Genomic DNA, 18545 nt, shown 5'->3' on the forward strand with positions numbered 1-18545 from the left:
CGTTGAGTTTTCGAAAAATCTTTTATTGAGTTTTCTATGGGTGAAGGCGTGAAGCAAACCGTTAGAAAGGCGAGAAGCATACCGTTATAATTTAGAAAAGAAAGAAAAAACTAATTGGATTTATGAACTAAGCAATTCAAAATGTCACTTAAACAGAAGTCGAGTGCTAAGTGCATCATCCTCAGGGAGTCTTAAGGAAACTGTTGATCCTAAAAACTATCAAGCCTACGTGGTGCGCAAATCGAGTAATTAATAAGCTAACCACGTCATTCGGTTATGTGCGAGGCGTGCCAACTTGACGGCCGAGCTCGGCCGGGGAGTAAAATTTGTTGATGTTGCGTTGAGCGCACTACTGACTTCTTGATCTTGCGACTGCGGCCGAGGAAGGAACACGTATTGGCCTTTGGGTTCTAGAGCCTGAAGACAAGGCTGCTAGTTTTGCGAAGTTCAATATCAAATTCGGCTCTCAAGGTGCCGAATGTAGTAACCTGGTAACACCTCACTTCGTTGAGAAGGCTAATGAGATGACATCTGCCAATAAAGACTTGAAAATCCTTTTTGACCGAGACTTTGATAGGTAACCAGTCGATCTCGGAGCAGTGCTGTTTATCCAAATTGAAGGTGCTTCGCAGTTGAATGGTTCTATGACTACATTATTGTTTATCTAAACTGAAGATGTTCACCGGTTGCATTCACAGTACTGTTTATCCAAACTGAATATGTGTTGGTGAAAAATAAAAATAAAAATCTCAAGGTTGTTGAAATGTTTCGCATAAAGCGAGATTTGCGCATGGCAGTTTGTGTGTTGAATTAGAGGGGCTTTACCTGTTGCCATTGCCTCTGTATTTATAGCAAGTCTCCTTGATCACCAATCCAATAGAGACCTTTTCCGAATATACTCCAAAAAACAATAACTAATATTATCTTTCATACATTTCGGCAAAAATCTCCATAGTCTCCTTATGCCTGTGTACTTTTACAAGAGGTACAACAGGTGTCCCTTAGAAATCTCCAAGAGCCATTTCACACGGCATGCATATTGTGCTCCCATCATCAATTCTTATCACTCCAAACTCATCTGACAATGCCCATCACCATGCAAAAAGGCCTTGCTTATCTAGGTTTCACATCTCATCATTATCCAAGACCATCAAATCCTAGGCTTATCACATCATCATAATCCCATCACCCTTAAACCATGCATCCTGATCAAATGAATTTCAAATTCATTTTTAGCTTTCAAGTGCAATCAGACATCCCAAATCAATTTGAACTTTACAGCTTACTTGGGATATAATTCGCATTATATTTATCTGGTTTAACAAGATGCAAATAATTCATATTAAAAGATAATTATTATGATAAAAACCATAATATTATCCTTTAACAATAATAAAATGTGTTCACTTTTTCATCCAACGGTTGGGAGCTATGCTCACTCAACGGCCTTGATTGCACGGGCCGATGGTGTAAATTTGGGTCCAAACAGAAACATTATTGTACTGTTCATTTTTAACATTAAAGATATTTTTACTCCAAAAAGTCACTCATGGTACTATTCACTTACAACTTTTTGTCATTTTAATTAAAACTCAAAGTTTTGAAATTATTTTCATTAGTTTTCCTTATATTATTATAAATAGACCACATCACCAACAACTAAAGGAACAAGCTTCGAGTTTTAAAGATAAGGACAAAATAAAGTGTAAAGTGAATAGTACCATGATTGACTTTTTAGTGTAAAAATATGATTTTTCATTAAAGTAAACAGTATCGGAAGCTTTTCGTTAAAGTTTCATTCTTTTATATCCATCCATTGCCTTTGTTTGTTTTAATTTAATTTCCAAACAAAAAAAATGATACAATAAACAACACGTTCGAGAAAAATTACAGATGACGCTTTACTTCATAGACAAAAAGTAAACAACAGTTTCGAGAAAATAAATAGTAGGGCATGCAGAGGAGAAATTTATAGGGTAGGGTTTGATTCATTTGAATGATTGGTGGGAGTCCCAATCACTTTCCATCATTTTCTGCTGAAATCACGGAGATTTCAGCTTTCCAAGATTCCCATTAGCCAATTATTCTTTTAGAAAATATTCTTATCATCGTAAATATTTACAACGTTAAAGGTGGCAGGTTTTGTACTTCTGTTTTCTCCTTCTGCACTTCTTTCTGTTGCATTTCACGTTTTCAAGTTTCTTAAAGGAAATTGAAACTTCTCTCCGTTGCATTTCACGTTCCCAAGTTTCTAAAAGAAAATTGAAACGTTTCTTATTTTAAATCGCGCCCGGCACAATACTGCGGGTTTTTTCGAGTTTACGTCCTTTGATATTTTTTTATTGTCTACCCTCCTGTTATGGTGTCCTTCCTATCCTCTTCTATTTGTACTGTCACGATTAAACCACGTCAATATTTTATGTTCCTATTACTTTTTGTCTTATTATCTCTATAAAAAAATCAATATAAAATGTTGACATGACTTAACCGTGACCGCACATTTTGTGGCCAAGCTCTATTTTATTTCCTAAGGTCACATTTGTTTGACAGGATTAAGAGGCATTGGACTGGACTAGACTATAGTCCGACGTTTGGTGTGCATCCGGATTAGCTTTAATGAGCTTAACCCAGACTCGCGTGGACTAAGTACCTCCTTAGCCGTTCTTAACGAGCAACCCCAAAATTGGACGGATTCGTAAGCCCAGAGCAAACCGAGAGATTTCCCTTCGTCCTCATCTCTGCGTCTTCCCTCAACGTCGTCCTTGCCGTGCTCCCTCATCGTCGTCTTCCTCACCCTCATCGGCCGGACTGCTAAGCCCACTCCTCTCCGCTACGCCCTCCTCGCTTCACCCTTCCCATCCACCAACTCCCTACTTCGCCCCTCTCATCTACCATTTTTCAACCCATATCCAGCAAAATTCAAAACAAAAAGGAAAAATTTTAGGCAAAATTTTGCAGTTTTTCCATTTTCCAAATCATATCCAAATCCAAAATTCTAAACAAAAAAGCAACAAAAAAAATAAATTACAAAATCGTTGTGCATATGAAATGCATAACAGTCGCTCTAATCACACATGCACCAAGTCCTGACTCCTTTTTCGCAGACCTTTGCCATTGATGCCGAAGAAGCAAACCCATAAATACCCAGATGACCCAGATTCTGATCGGGTTTTGATTCACCAATTGGTTCTTAGAAAAATTAGGAAGAAAAGAAGGAGATGAATGGAGAACAAAAGGAAGAAAAGAGGGAGATGAACAGAGAACAAAAGGAAGAAGAAGATGGAGATGAAGAGGGAGAGGGACGAAGAAAAAGAGGAAGAGGGATGAAGAAAAATTAGGAAGAAAACAGAGGGAAAGGGGCGGAGAAATTTTAGGAAGACAGAGGAGAGGGGAAGAAGGGAAAGGGGCGGAGAAAATTTAAGAAGACAGAGGAGAGGGGAAGAACGGAAAACAATTGAGAATGGAATGATGATTCTAGAATGAGAAAATAGACGGAAGTAATAATAAAATATTACTAAATATTTATTAAATAATATAAAATATTAATAGATATAAATTAAATAATATAATATTAGAATTTGTTGTTAGTCTGTTCTTTAGTCCTGACACTGCACCAAACGCTTCACTAAGTTAGTCCAGCTTAGTCTAGTCTAAGCCAGTCCAGCTTAGTCCCTGCAGCTAGTCCAGTCCGAGACAGTCCGGTGCAACAAACGCACCCTAATTTTAATGTATGCATGCTTTAATGCAAGGGAGGGAGAGCCTTGGCGCAACATTTCGAAACGTTGCTCCTTGTGACCCCAATTTCCGACAGCCGAACTGTTGAATTTTCCCGGCATGGTTTGTGCTTGACAATGACGATTACTTCAGCAAAACATCGACCATCCCCATCCCCATCCCCATCGACCACAAACTGTGATGCAAACAATGTTTCCTGTCTTCTATTTGAGTGCAATGTGAGAGAGCAGAAAATACGGGAAATACATTACGACGACAACAATGTACTTTCAAATGTTTGAACGAGAGGAAGAAGAGATGAATGTACAAATTAACTAGAAGTCATCAAGAAATTAGGTACCTTGGATACGAAAAAACATCATCAGCATACAAACCGCCGGAGCAGAAAATACAGTTTCTGAAAAGCCGAGAAAGAGTAGATCCGATGGCTAGAAAAGATTCATAGTTCTGCCCTAAAACCGGCTATTATTGGGAAAGGAAATGATACCTTTTCCATGTATTTGTACTTAACAACAAATATTTCTTGGTGCCCCAAATCTCTCAAGATTCGAGTTAAAAAGGAGGAGAAAACAAAAACAACTTACGAAATCATTTTAGGTCCTTTGCTGCTTTATCTGGTAATACATTATCGGGAAGAATAAGTTCCGGGGGAATCTCACGAACAACACCCAGCATTGAGTCGTACTCCTCGTCCTTATGTGCATACTTCTTGCGGAGGGCCTTCTCAAACTCAATCTCATCAAACGACTTCACATTCTCAGCTGCATGGACTTGTGCAAGGTTAGTGTAATTGGTGGCTGACTGGGAGATGAAGGCTTTTTCTTCATCTGTGAGCTTCCTCAGGAATTTTGCTGGGTTTCCTGCCCATACCTGTAATACAAATGCATTTTACTGCTTACTCTAAATTCATGTGAAACAAAATTATCAATAACAGTTGACGGTGTTGGACCGCAGACATAAAAGCTGAACTTAGCCTGCCTGGATAAAGCTGAATCCGGAATCGTAGCATACAATTCCAAGCTGATAATACCATTAATAAGGGTTTTCTCTTTGTTTGGATTGCAGTACCTACGTTTTTATAGTTAAGAGAATGCTTGACACCAGTCCTATCAAAATAGTTTTATGTCCCTCTACATTTATTTCTGAAAGGGAAATCAAACAACAGAAGTTTACTGCTCGTATAACTCAACTTCTTTTAACAGAGGGTGGAAATTTTGAAACTCCACCACCGCCACCACACACACACACACATAAAAAGTAAAGAAAAATACAACAAAAGGAATAACAAGCACTCTGCTCCAGCCATTCCCGTGTCACTTTATATCGCCTACTTGAACTAGGTATTATTGATAAGCTTTGTTGTGTATTTTTTAAATAACTCTGATCTAGATGTTAGAATATTAGAAAGGCTTTTGTGATAAATCTGTTTTTAGTCTATCTCGGCACAATCATAATTCAAAGAATTTTAGATTAATACAATCTTCTCCGACTGCCAGAACAAGCAAGAACAGAAGAAATATAAGAAAATTTTAGATAACTGATTTTTTATTTATTTTGTTGGATCCAAAGTAGAACATGTTTTAGGATCAGCGATTTGGAATCTGGCTGGATGGTGGTAACTACAACAGATTCAAATTCTAAGCTATTTTTTCTACGTGTGTTAAGACTCCCAGTATCCTTTGCATATAAATGGATAAAGAGGGTCAGCGGGTAGGCTTTTTACACATACCTCTCCACTAGGGATCCTTGTATTCTGTCTCACCAGGGATCCAGCAGCTACCATGGCATGTTTCTCAACAACGACACCATCAAGAAGAGTGGCTCCCATACCAACAAAGGCCTCATCCTCAACAGTACAGCCATGTATAACGGCACTGTGACCTGCTCAATGCAATTTTTTGTTACACAAATTATAAAAATTTATTCAGAACAACCATCAGGCAAATTTGAATCGAAGATATCTTCAACAGCATAATTACTCACCTACAGTAACATTATCTCCAATAATGGTTGGTAACACCTTCCCGTTTAAATTAGACTTCGCCACATGAACAAGGGAGTTGTCCTGTATGTTGGTTCCAGATCCAACAACAATGTTGTTCACATCACCTATGCAAAAATACAATTTTTCACAAATTATTACCAAAATCCACTTTAAAATAGCCCTAAAAAAACAATTATGTCTCATATCCAGCTAAATTGACAACAAACCAGAATTCTCCACAGATAACTAATCAACTGTTAGTACTCAGGTACTATTCTTACCATTGCTAACCTCCATATACAATGAGAAACGGGACACAACTGTATAAAGTTTAAACTATGAAAAAGACAAATAAGAACAGCAACAGTGCATATTCTCCCAATAAAACGTACATATAATCTGAATATTATTCCTAGTTTCAACTCTAAACTTGACTGTACATGCACTGATGTTTAGGTGTAACAAATCCACGATTTCTGCAAAGTGCATCAGTAACAATTTAAACAAATATGCATAGGTGTTATGAGAAATATATGTACTTAAAATCTAACACAGGATAAAGGTTAAAGAGGTTCTAGATATGGATAACATCAAGCACAAATCATCAGCTCATGGACCAACAAAAAGGAAAAAAACAGCATTAAAAAGAGTGGCTTTTCTTCCAAAATTCCCATGCTACTTAGAACTCATGCATACATCGTATTAAATGAAATTTGTATATGACTCTCTCTCAAAAGAAGTTCTTACCTCTCAAAACACATCCATACCAAATAGAAGACCCCCTTCCCACTTGAACATCGCCAATGACGGAGGCACTTGGCGCCACAAACACATCTTTGTCAACCACAGGAGCTTTATCGAATACGTTCATCAGAGTTCTATGTCGAGACACTACAGAAAAGAACATAATCACTTTCCTCATGCATAGAAAAAAGAAAGCAAAACCCGAAAACCCTGAATCGCCCATGTAAACAAACTCAGAATGCACTATGCTGGCAATGTATTAGCTTTTCAAAAATAGGTGAACCAAACTACAATGCTGGATATAAAAAAATTTCCATTCTCATTTTCTTCATTTCCTCCCCTCCTTGACCGTAAAACTTTGAGCTTTATGGTTTGACAGGCTACACACACGCAGAAAGGCCACCACTTTACCACCGGAACGGTAGGCACAATCATTTCCATTACCCAAAACTACTCCACAAAATTTCATTTCACATAAATGGTAAAATATTTAGGGATATGATATCCACATACCCCTTTTTACTTCTCACAAACCCTTTATTAATTTCTGTCCTTTGATTTTCTTCAATCCATCCGATCCGACGGCCAAAATTGGAAGGATGTATCACACCCCCAATATTTAACGATTCCAAGAACCCCCATTTAACAAAATTTTCAAATTAATGTTGGGTTGATAATAATCTGCTAGTGAGAACACACACATTCCTACATACATGACTATCTAATTCTGCAATTGCCTATCGAATGAAAAGCAAAGCCCTAAACTTTATGCTAATTCTACAGCTTCGATGTCGAAATCAATACGAAATGCGAACCAAACATCCCGTAAATTACCAAAATCACAAAAAATAAATCAAATCCGAAATTAAGAGATTGAGCTAAAAAATGGGATCTAGGGTTCGAGAGAAAGGGCTTAGGCTTACGCTGCTCCTTGAAGTAGTAACTGCCCTGGAGGCTGCTGCCGAGGCGATCAATGGCCTGGCCCGTCTCCCGAATCCAAAATCCGACGGTGTATATTGCTCGTCCTAAAGTCCCCATCTTCTTCTCACTTGCTCCGCCAGCTACCACCAGCTCCTCTGCTCACTGCCACTCTATCTGACTCTCTGTTGTGTGATTTGAACTTGAAGCAGGCCGGAGAAACGAAGGTATTGGCCCAAATTGGAAGGGGTAGGGTAGAATATCCCAAAGCCTAGGGAGGGTATTAAAGGTATTTTAGCCTTCTTTTGTTAAATTACCAAAGCATCCCCGGTTTCAATTTAATTAGAGCCAAAGTATGGTTTCCGCCCTTCATCTTGTTTAGTGTAGTTTAATCATTTTGGTTCATGTAGTTTAAATTATGGTGATTTTTCAAGTGAGTTCAACTTAATGTCCGTCACTACCATCACGGGGTGATTTAGTAGTTAGGAACGAATTTCAGGCTCATATTTAACATGGTATGTCTTAAATTCGATTCATTGTGATAGTAAATCACGATAGTGGATAAGAAGAGGCTGAAACGCATCTGTAAGTCTTTCTAACCTCCAAAAAAGTGAATTGTCGTGATAATGCCCAAATGGTCGTTGTGTGGATGAATAACATCACTTAGAACTAGTTTGAAAGTACTTTTAAAATAGTTGAAAGCGCGTTTGGTATAAATATTTTGAAAATAATGCTTATTAAAAATGCACCTGAAAAAGAATTTTCACTCATTTTAAAGTTACTTTTCAAACCAGCCTTAAATATGTCATTGTCTCCCTAAAAATGATGCAAAGGCCTTTAATTAACGGAGGTGGATTGTCTGTCCTCCCATTTTCATACTCTTTTTTCCTGTTTGCATGGTCACGGTTAAGCCACGTCAATATTTTATATTGATTTTTTTAATAAAAATAATAAAACAAAAAGTAATAGAAATATAAAATGTTGACGTGGCTTAACCGTGACCGTACAAAACAGAAATGGATGAGAATAGTATGGAAATGGGAGGCGGACAAACCACCTCCTTAATTAACCGCCAAGCCCAAAGGCCATTTAGTCAAGGCAGAAATTTTTTCTTGTGATCAGAATACGGATGTTACATTATGTATTTTTATATAAGTGGTAAAAAATTGTATTTTTTAAGTTATTAATTTTTTAACATACATATCTCATCATTTATATAATGACACGTGGTGTAGAATCCGCCGCCGTCTGGCTGAAATTTTCTCCATTTAAAGGACGCGGTTATGTTCTTTCCCTTTATGATTTTCCTGGTAAAACAAGAAACAGACAAGAAACGAACAAAATCGCACCGACCTCAACTAGTAAATAAGCTTACAAAATCCATCTGCTTAGAAATTTGGATTTAACAATTTGATTCTCTCATCTGATCCAAAACACACTTCAATTTTCTGAAAGGTAAAGGTTTGTCCCTATTTTTCTTGAACTAAATTATTGGTTTTTATGGAGAATATTCAAAATTTTCCATTTTTAATCTCGCTTTTCCTTGGAAAAATGTTTGATTCCGATTTGGGTTTGAGAAATTATTGGGGTTTTGATGAACCCATGAAATGTGAACTGATAAATCCGAATTGGTGATGCTCTAGAGATGATTTATTTTCTCGGGAACCAAACAGATCTAGTATTTTGAGTTGGGTCATTGCTTTTGATGCTCAGGAAAATCAGAGGCTAATTTTTCATGGAAGGAGTTGGGGGCGGCGATGCTGGCTCGGCGGTGGCGCCGTTGGCGAAGTGGAGGGACGAATTGTCAAGGGCATTTCAGTACTACTTGGACCGATCGACCCCGAATCCGGTTCACAGGTGGCTGGGGACTCTTGCCGTGGTGGCGGTTTATGTGCTCCGAGTTTTCTATGTTCAAGGGTTCTACATTGTGTCATACGGCCTGGGAATTTATATCCTGAATCTGTTGATTGGGTTTCTGTCACCAAAGGTCGATCCGGAGCTCGAAGTGTTGGACGGGGCTTCGCTGCCAACCCGAGGTTCGGATGAGTTTAAGCCGTTCATTCGCCGCCTTCCCGAGTTCAAGTTCTGGTAATTGAAGAACTTCCTTAGTGAAATTGTGAGAGATAGTTGCATTGTATACGTATTTGCTATGGGTTTTTGGGTGTGATCTAAAGTAGGTGTTGTGGCTAGTTTAAAATGTTTGTCAAAAGAACACTATTTTTCGATTTGGGGTGTATTTGCACTGTTTTAAGCATGCGTGGGGTAAAACGAGCTAGCGTTTGACACACTTTGAGTAGCACTTATATGAATGCTACTTTCGATCATACCAAAAAAAAAACCCGCCTTTATGATCCCGGGTTTTTTTGGTGTGATTGAAAGTAGGAGTTGTGGCTAATTTAAAATGTCTTGGCTACTTTTATGTATGCTTTTAAAATGTGTGCAATTGTATAGATGGTAGAAGTGTGAACCTAATATGAAGCATGATAAGCCAACAGGATCTTTTAGCATCAACATGGTTCCGCTGATGGCACCTCATCGACAACAGAGTGTAAAACAGATGGAGGATAACGGGGTCCTTCATGAAGCAGCTCTCGATAGCGCTGAATGGAAGTTGCGATTGTGTGAATGACTTCAGCAGTCGAGATTGTTCTTTCTCGATTTGAAAATAGTCATTGCACAAACGCATTGTTTACCGTAACATATATGTTATTGCAAGTAATATGTGCTTGTATGTGTTCAGTTTTATGACTGTTAACTGGGACTCAGTAATTTATTCTCTTGCTTATGTGGTTTCAGGTATTCCATTACAAAGGCTTTCTGTGTCGCTTTTCTGATGACCTTCTTCTCTGTGTTTGATGTCCCCGTTTTCTGGCCCATTCTCCTCTTTTATTGGGTCGTTCTTTTTACTCTTACAATGAAGCGCCAGATAATGCACATGATTAAGTACAAATATGTACCGTTCAGCATCGGAAAACAGGTGAGAGCGCTACAATGTTGTTCAGCCACCATTCACCTTTTTTTACCCTAAAGCAGGATCAATTGTAAGTGTTGAGAGTTTCCTTAAGTTCAACATTTTTACTCGTTCCCTTTTATTATTACAGAGGTATACAGGGAAGAGACATGATGCAGCAAACTCAGACTGAAGATTTGGTCGAATCAGCGTTTAGGAAAAGTGAACGAAAGAAGTGCAGTGTTTGAATGTTTTTATTTTTTCTGAAAAGTACGTTACTTTTTAATATTCGCAAAATTCATAGATTTGTTTGAATTTTTTTCACTATTAGGATAATTTGCTTACCATTAGGACTTAATGAGCATTGAAAACTTGCATAAATTGATAATTCTCACTTGTCATTAACCTGTTTGATATTTACCTGTACTTTCGTTCTTCTTCCGCTTTACTTGCTGCTGAATTACTGAATGCCATGTTTTGAGTATGTTATTGTTATGTATTAATTAAATCGTGGTATTAAGCAAGCGGGGCTGCAGGGTTATGATTACCAGGTGGACTTGGGGAGAGTCTTAGGGTTTGTGAGATGCCAGATAGATGTCCAAATCATGCACCTAATAGGTATAACAACCCTCCACCAACTGAACAACGAAATCACACACTGCATTTGTTATTTTATTGCTTGACTTTTGTATTATCGAAACCCATAAGCAAACAATTCTTGTAAATTAAAGCTTAGTGTTTTATTTTAATTACATACTTAATTAGGCAATGGCCAGCTAATAGTGTTCGTGGTCTCCTCTACTCTATCCTCTCTCTTCTTTCTTCTTTCTCTTTGTGCATTCCATTCCTTCTCTTAAAACCCTCGAATCGAAACATAATATTCTGTCTCTCCAATTAAACCGGGTTTTCTCTCTGCTCCACCCCCGACGGGCAACAAATGAGTGGGAGAACCTATGTTGTGATATTCGTCTTCTGGGCTGCTCTTACTGTCATCACCCCCACACTTGTTTTTCTTTCAGAGACTTCCAAACCGTACTTGGATTCAAATGGTAAGAAGACTGAGTTATGAACATTTTATTGTACCCTCGGATTTCTTCGTACTTTGAAATTGTTGTAATCTATTTTGCTTTGTGTTTGGCAGGTGAGGAAATTGAAGGAACCAAGGGTAGAAGACTGATTGGAATCGTAGGATATGAATCACAACGTCAACCACAAGTTCTGCCAACTACAGAAGCCCCTACAGCATCACCATCACTGGCGCAAGCTCCAGTTTCGGAACTAAAACCAGGTTTGAAGCATGGAGAAACCAGTATTGTAAAGGTCTTTATAGAGTCATTGAAATTTGTGATCAACAATACTAAGTTCAAGTTAAATTAAGTCGGAGTCAGAGTCGGATTCTTATAGGATTTTAGGTTAGATTGTTCTTCGTGCATAAAAGCTACTTCAGAGACAAAGCTCGCACTTTTCAGTACAAGCCTCTCTGATCATCTTCGGAAGAAAAATGTAAGTGTGACATGTCAATACAAGGAAGAGAACTGCACTGGTTTTCCTGTAAAATGTATGTTTATTTTGTTTTCTAAACGTCGAGGGGGAATGGAACCCTAGATTAAGAGCTAGTTGGTCGTTTTTCCTGATGTTAGTTGTACCGAAAAGTAAGGAAAAGCATAAGCTGAGGGAACATCATATGTGAGCGAAGACATTGAATAATGGAAGTTTTCTTGTCAATAAATAAAGTTACTTAAAGTTAAAGGAGACATTGTCGTACGGGTTGTCTCCTAAGCAAGCACGACAAGGTTCAACTCATAATTTGCTGAGGACCAAATTTAAACTGGCTTGTAATGTAAGGATCGATAGTGTAATAATATAAATGTGACCACAACTGACTTTTGTTTAATTTAAAATTAGTAAAAGGCGTCATTTGATATTATGGTCTAATGATAATTTTCTCCACTTTAAGTGAGAGGCCTTAGATTTAATTTTCGCTAAAAGTGAATTTGAACCACATTAAGATGGTTAGTCCAGTGTGAGGCTTCAAATCAAAGAAAAATGCAAAGGCTAAGTTGTTCTCTAGCCATCTATGAAATGGAGGTAGATTGTCTACCCTCCTGTTTGGGTGCCCTTCCCATCCTCTTCTATTTGTGCGGTCACGGTTAAGCTACGTTAATATTTTATATTCTTAGTGCTTTTTGTCTTATTATCTCTAAAAAAAAATTAATATAAAATGTTGATGTGGCTTAACCGTGACCGCACAAAATAGGAGGGGATGGGAAGGGCACCCAAACAGGAGGGCAGACAATTTGCCTCCCTATGAAATAGATGCAAATGCAGCTCCCAAAGGAGAGTTTTCTCCAACTAGAGTTTTGCATAAGTTGGGGGAGGAGATGAATAGACGGTTCGAATCGTTGAAATTCGATGTGTAGTCACAACTAATCTCCATTTTTTGAATAAATTGGAGATCCCTTATGCATATATATATGAGAGGGGAGAGACTTTGTTCTTGTGATTGTGGGTCGTCTGTGCAAATGCTTGCTTTCGTGTGTCAATATGCCACCGAGCGTCGTTAACACATGACCTTTAGACACTATCTCCTTACATATTATTTACACTTGGCCACCGAAACAACCTTGCGAATGTCATAGCTTGACACCTTGCTTACATCGATCCAAGATCAATTCGGTTTTCTGCATCAACATAAGTCATGAGTTCAAGATGGTTAGCCTAGCGAGAGATTTTGGATGCATCAGAGGATATATAGAAATATGAAGGGAAGGGATTCCCACGTTTTTTTATAAAGATGGGGATTAGTTGTAGGGCCCACACCACATCAAACTTTAACGATTCAAACCGTCTATTTTTCAAGTTTCACCTCATAGATCATCCTTGCAAAATATTAGCCATATTGGAAATGTTTAAGACATCTAATTGAGTTCAAAGAAATTAACGAATACTTTGTTACATAAGAAACAATGAAATTTTATTTTGATAATTAAATAGGCAAATAAGTTCAGATTGAATTAAATTTTTATAAGGATAATCTATGAATTGAGACTTACAAAATAGACGGTTCGAATCGTGAAAATTCGATGTAGTGTGTACCCCACACCTAATCCCCATTTAAAAAAAAATAAGGATCCCTTCGCATAAAGAACCTGTATAGAAATATGTCTAACATATCATAACGGTTATATGGCAGAATCTCCCAGTTTAACCCCCAAAATCTCACTATTTTGTACCCCTCTAGTGCCAGTTTATTCCAACAGCCCTTTAGTTACAAAAGCTACGCCATACTCGGAAAGTCTCAAAAGTGTTTTACATCTCTAAATTTTGTTCTCATCACAAACACTCTTCCACTCAAACAATTAACAACAACAACAACAACAACAACAAAGCATTTTCCCACTAAGTGGGGTCGGCTATATGAATCCTAGAACGCCATTGCGCTCGGTTTTGTGTCATGCCCTCCGTTAGATCCAAGTACTCTAAGTCTTTTCTTAGAGTCTCTTCCAAAGTTTTCCTAGGTCTTCCTCTACCCCTTCGGCCCTGAACCTCTGTCCCGTAGTCACATCTTCGAACCGGAGCGTCAGTCGGCCTTCTTTGCACATGTCCAAATCACCAGAGCCGATTTTCTCTCATTTTTCCTACAATTTCGGCTACTCCTACTTTACCTCGGATATCCTCATTCCCAATCTTATCCTTTCTCGTGTGCCCACACATCCCACGAAGCATCCTCATCTCCGCTACACCCATTTTGTGTACGTGTTGATGCTTCACCACCCAACATTCTCTGCCATACAACATCGCTGGCCTTATTGCCGTCCTATAAAATTTTCCCTTGAGCTTCAGTGGCCTACGACGGTCACACAACACGCCGGATGCACTCTTTCCATCCAGCTCGTATTCTACGGTTGAGATCTCCATCTAATTCTCCGTTCTCTTGCAAGATAGATCCTAGGTAACGAAAACGGTCGCTTTTTGTGATCTTCTCTAGATTGCTCCGGTCATTAGTGTGGATAAGTATATAAATGGATAGAGATAGGAAAGCAAACACAAGATGTACGTGGTTCACCCAGATTGGCTACGTCCACGGAATAGAAGAGTTCTCATTAATTGTGAAGGGTTTACACAAGTACATAGGTTCAAGCTCTCCTTTAGTGAGTACGAGTGAATGATTTAGTACAAATGACATTAGGAAATATTGTGGGAGAATGATCTCGTAATCACGAAACTTCTAAGTATCGGAGTGTGGTGTCGTCTTGACTTGCCTTATCTGTCTCATAGGTAGATGTGGCATCTTCTCTAGAAGTACTCTTCCTCCATCCAGGGGTGGTATCTTTAACTGGTGGAGATGCACAAGGTAATGTATCAATTTCACTTGAAGCTTACTTGTAGTTTCAGGCTTGGTCAAGCGCGATACAAACCATGTAGTAGGAGTCCCCCAAGTCGCCGAGCTAGGGGGTCTGCTGAAAGAGGTGACAGACAAGGTAAGCAATCAGAGCTCCGACTGATTGTTCACCTTCTCCCCATCTTGCAGCAGCATGAAGGATAAAGAGAAGAAAAATGAGAAGAGATGATATGAGATACTTTTGCTTTTGAAGAAGTAACTTTCCACAGGCTTATTCTTGAACTGAGCTGGAGGGTTTTCTGGTTTCCTCCAGAGTATAAGGCCGACTGAAGAATTTGAGGGTCAAAACAAGTCCATCAAATCTAGAGTACGTTCCACCCTGCTGATATGGGATACTTTTGCTTTTGACAGAGTAATGGATGTATCGGCACGTGTGCTGTTACGCTTGTCTCCACATGCTTCCTTGTATCCTTCGCACTTGCCCTATCTGTTCCTCAAGCAGATGCGGAATCTTCCCTGGAAACATAAGATGATGAAGATGAGTACTCGAGAGCAATGCCAGGTAAGTAATCAGGTAAGGGGTTCCAGGCAGTCAGTTCCTGGCTGGAAGCTTGATTCCAAGTGCTGACTGATTGCTCTCTTTCTCCTTGTCTTGCAGGTAAAAACAAGGCCAAAAGAAAAAACAGGGAAAAAGCATGATATGGGATACTCTTGCTTTTAACCCTGATGATATGAGATATTCTTGCTCTAGTATAGCTTGTTTGCAGAGGTATTATCGGGGGGAAAGAAAGCTGAATATTTCGAAAGGCTTTGTTGGGAGTGCCCTCTCAGATATGATGAAGGGTTGAGCATTTTTGCAGGTCTGCCTGTCCGTTGGGGATGGAGGTCGACATATATAGGAGTCTCCCTAACAACAAGTAGTAATGCTATTCCTTTACCCTGCTTGGTCATAGCACGGTAATGGGAGCTGCCAGTTTCACATGTTTTAACTCTGTCAGAGCACTTTGAAAAAAGTGGTCTGTGGTATCTGGCTCTCGAGATTCGGAGAACGATGCCTCTTCGATTTTTGAGAAAGCAATCATGCTGGGGGTCTGACTCTCGAGATTCGGAGAGCAGTGTCTCTTCGATTTTTGAGGAAGTAATCATGTTGGGAGTCTGGCTCTCGAGATTCGGAAGGCGGTGCCTCTTCGATTTTGGAGCAAGCAATCTTGTTGGGAGTGTTGTCTCGAATGTGAGTAAAGGTTGGACATGTTTGCTAGTCTACCTTGCCACGAAGCACAAAGGTTGACACACAGGGACTTTCCAATTATCCAGCAATGGTACTGTTCCTTTACCCTCTCTTCGATTTTGAGAAAGTAGTCATGTTGGGAGTCTGGCTCTCGAGATTCGGAGGACGGTGCCTCTTCGATTTTGGAGCAAGCAATCTTGTTGGGACTGTTTTCTCGAATGTGAGTAAAGGTTGGGCATGTTTGCTAGTCTACCTTGCCACGAAGCACAGAGGTTGACACACAGGGACTTTCCAATTATCCAGCAGTGGTACTGTTCCTTTACCCTTGTGGGTAATAATATGGTAGCTAGACCTTCAAAATTTATGTGTCTAAACTTTGTTAGTGCTGTTTCTTTGCTATTCTTTTACCTTTCTTGGTCAGAGCGATGTAGTGGGAGCTGCAAGCTTCACGTGCTCAACTTTGGCAGAGAACTTTGGCAAAGTGATCTGTGGTACCCATGAGTTATTGTTGCGTGTGGGAAGTGGGTGATTGAACAGTAAGATTCATGTGCTTTCTACTTCACCAGAAGTCTTCGACAGAATGCCCATAATTTCTGCAAAGCTGAGTGTGCGTGTGACAGGTGCTGACAAGGCTAGAAAAGTAGATGCCTCTTCGATTTCTGAGATCGGCCCTCGTGGTCTCTGAGCAGCCCAGCTTTTGAGAAAGCGAGCGCCTCTTCGATTGATTCGGAGAACGGTGCCTCACCGATTTTTGAGAAAGCAATCATGCTGGGGGTCTGGTTCTCGAGATTCGGGGAGCAGTGTCTCTTCGATTTTTGAGAAAGTAATCATGTTGGGAGAGTGGCTCTCGAGATTCGGAGGGCGGTGCCTCTTCGATTTTGGAGCAAGCAATCTTGTTGGGAGTGTTTTCTCGAATGTGAGTAAAGGTTGGGCATGTTTGCTAGTCTACCTTGCCACGAAGCACAGAGGTTGACACACAGGGACTTTCCAATTATCCAGCAATGGTACTGTTCCTTTACCCTCTCTTCGATTTTTAAGAAAGTAGTCATGTTGGGAGTCTGACTCTTTAGATTCGGAGGACGGTGCCTCTTCGATTTTGGAGCAAGCAATCTTATTGGGAGTGTTTTCTCGAATGTGAGTAAAGGTTGGGCATGTTTGCTAGTCTACCTTGCCACGAAGCACAGAGGTTGACATACATGGACTTTCCAATTATCCAGCAGTGGTACTGTTCCTTTACCCTTGTGGGTAATAATATGGTCAGAGCGATGTAGTGGGAGCTGCAAGCTTCACGTGCTCAACTTTGGCAGAGAACTTTGGCAAAGTTATCTGTGGTACCCATGAGCTATTGTTGCGTGTGGGAAGTGGGTGATTGAACAGTAAGATTCATGTGTTTTCTACTTCCCCAGAAGTCTTTGACAGAATGCCCATAATTTCCGCAAAGCTGAGTGTGCGTGTGACAGGTGCTGACAAGGCTGGAAAAGTAGGTGCCTCTTCGATTTCTGAGATCGGCCCTCGTGGTCTCTAGGGAGCCCAGCTTTTGAGAAAGCGAGCGCCTCTTCGATTTCTGAGATCGGCCTTCGTGGTCTTTGAGCAGCCCAACTTTTGAGAAAGCAAACGACTCTTCGATTTCTGAGATCAACCCTCGTGATCTCTAAGCAGCCCAACTTTTGAGAAAGCAAACGCCTCTTCGATTTCTGAGCAGGCGCCTCTTTGATTTTTGAAGCTCCGTCGAGTGCAGATTTTTATAGAGGCTGGCATTAAGTTCCAAAGCACACTTGAATCTCCACCAGTAGAAGCTTCATTCTTGCACTTCTAAGATCTTGATTTGTCCGACCTCTTCTCTCTTCAACACCTTTGAAAATGTCTGGCCCATCCGACCGTCGTTTTGACTTGAACCTTGTTGAAGAGGCAGCCCCGCCTTCTCCAGACAACATATGGCGCCCATCATTCGTCTCCCCAACTGGTCCTCTTACCGTTGGGGATTCCGTGATGAAGAATGATATGACCGCTGCGGTGGTGGCCAGGAACCTTCTCACTCCCAAAGATAACAGACTACTTTCCAAACGGTCTGATGAGTTAGCTGTTAAGGATTCGCTGGCTCTCAGTGTTCAGTGTGTAGGTTCTGTGTCTAATATGGCCCAACGCCTATTTGCTCGAACCCGCCAAGTTGAATCATTGGCGGCTGAAGTGATGAGTCTCAAACAGGAGATTAGAGGGCTCAAGCATGAGAATAAACAGTTGCACCGGCTCGCACATGACTATGCTACAAACATGAAGAGGAAGCTTGACCAGATGAAGGAAACTGATGGTCAGGTTTTACTTGATCATCAGAGATTTGTGGGTTTGTTCCAAAGGCATTTATTGCTTTCGTCTTCTGGGGCTGTACCGCGTAATGAAGCTCCAAATGATCAACCTCTGATGCCTCCTCCTTCTAGGGTTCTGTCCAGTACTGAGGCTCCAAATGATCCCCCTCCGGTGCCTTCTCTTTCTGGGGCTCTACCGACTGCTGAGACTTCTCCTAAGCAACCTTTGTGAAGGCTCCCTCTTGTGTGTTTATTTTGACTCATGTATATGTACATATTTGTAGCTTATCGGGGATATCAATAAATAAGCTTTCCTTCATTTCAACGTATTGTGTTAAATA

The 18545-nt window shown here is 40.0% G+C and overlaps 3 protein-coding genes across 3 annotated transcripts; 2 read left to right on the plus strand and 1 right to left on the minus strand.

Annotated features, from left to right (window-relative positions):
• Positions 1-4059: 4059 nt before the first annotated feature.
• Positions 4060-7605, minus strand: LOC126632898 (gamma carbonic anhydrase 1, mitochondrial-like). The gene is made up of 5 exons (XM_050303430.1): positions 7387-7605; positions 6467-6610; positions 5719-5844; positions 5465-5616; positions 4060-4605 (listed from the first exon to the last, which is right to left on the minus strand). Exons 1-5 carry the CDS (start codon positions 7499-7501, stop codon positions 4324-4326), a joined length of 819 nt encoding a protein of 272 aa, XP_050159387.1. The 5' UTR covers positions 7502-7605; the 3' UTR covers positions 4060-4323.
• Positions 7606-8671: 1066 nt separating this feature from the next.
• Positions 8672-10736, plus strand: LOC126633235 (protein RER1B-like). Its single transcript, XM_050303806.1, has 4 exons — positions 8672-8836; positions 9095-9469; positions 10178-10358; positions 10483-10736. Exons 2-4 carry the CDS (start codon positions 9117-9119, stop codon positions 10522-10524), a joined length of 576 nt encoding a protein of 191 aa, XP_050159763.1. The 5' UTR covers positions 8672-8836; positions 9095-9116; the 3' UTR covers positions 10525-10736.
• A 145-nt stretch (positions 10737-10881) lies between these two features.
• LOC126633236 (uncharacterized) lies at positions 10882-12080 on the plus strand. The gene is made up of 2 exons (XM_050303807.1): positions 10882-11380; positions 11473-12080. Exons 1-2 carry the CDS (start codon positions 11269-11271, stop codon positions 11706-11708), a joined length of 348 nt encoding a protein of 115 aa, XP_050159764.1. The 5' UTR covers positions 10882-11268; the 3' UTR covers positions 11709-12080.
• Positions 12081-18545: the final 6465 nt, after the last annotated feature.

This window comes from Malus sylvestris, chromosome 8 (assembly GCF_916048215.2).
Source record: "Malus sylvestris chromosome 8, drMalSylv7.2, whole genome shotgun sequence".
Taxonomy (NCBI): domain Eukaryota; kingdom Viridiplantae; phylum Streptophyta; class Magnoliopsida; order Rosales; family Rosaceae; genus Malus; species Malus sylvestris.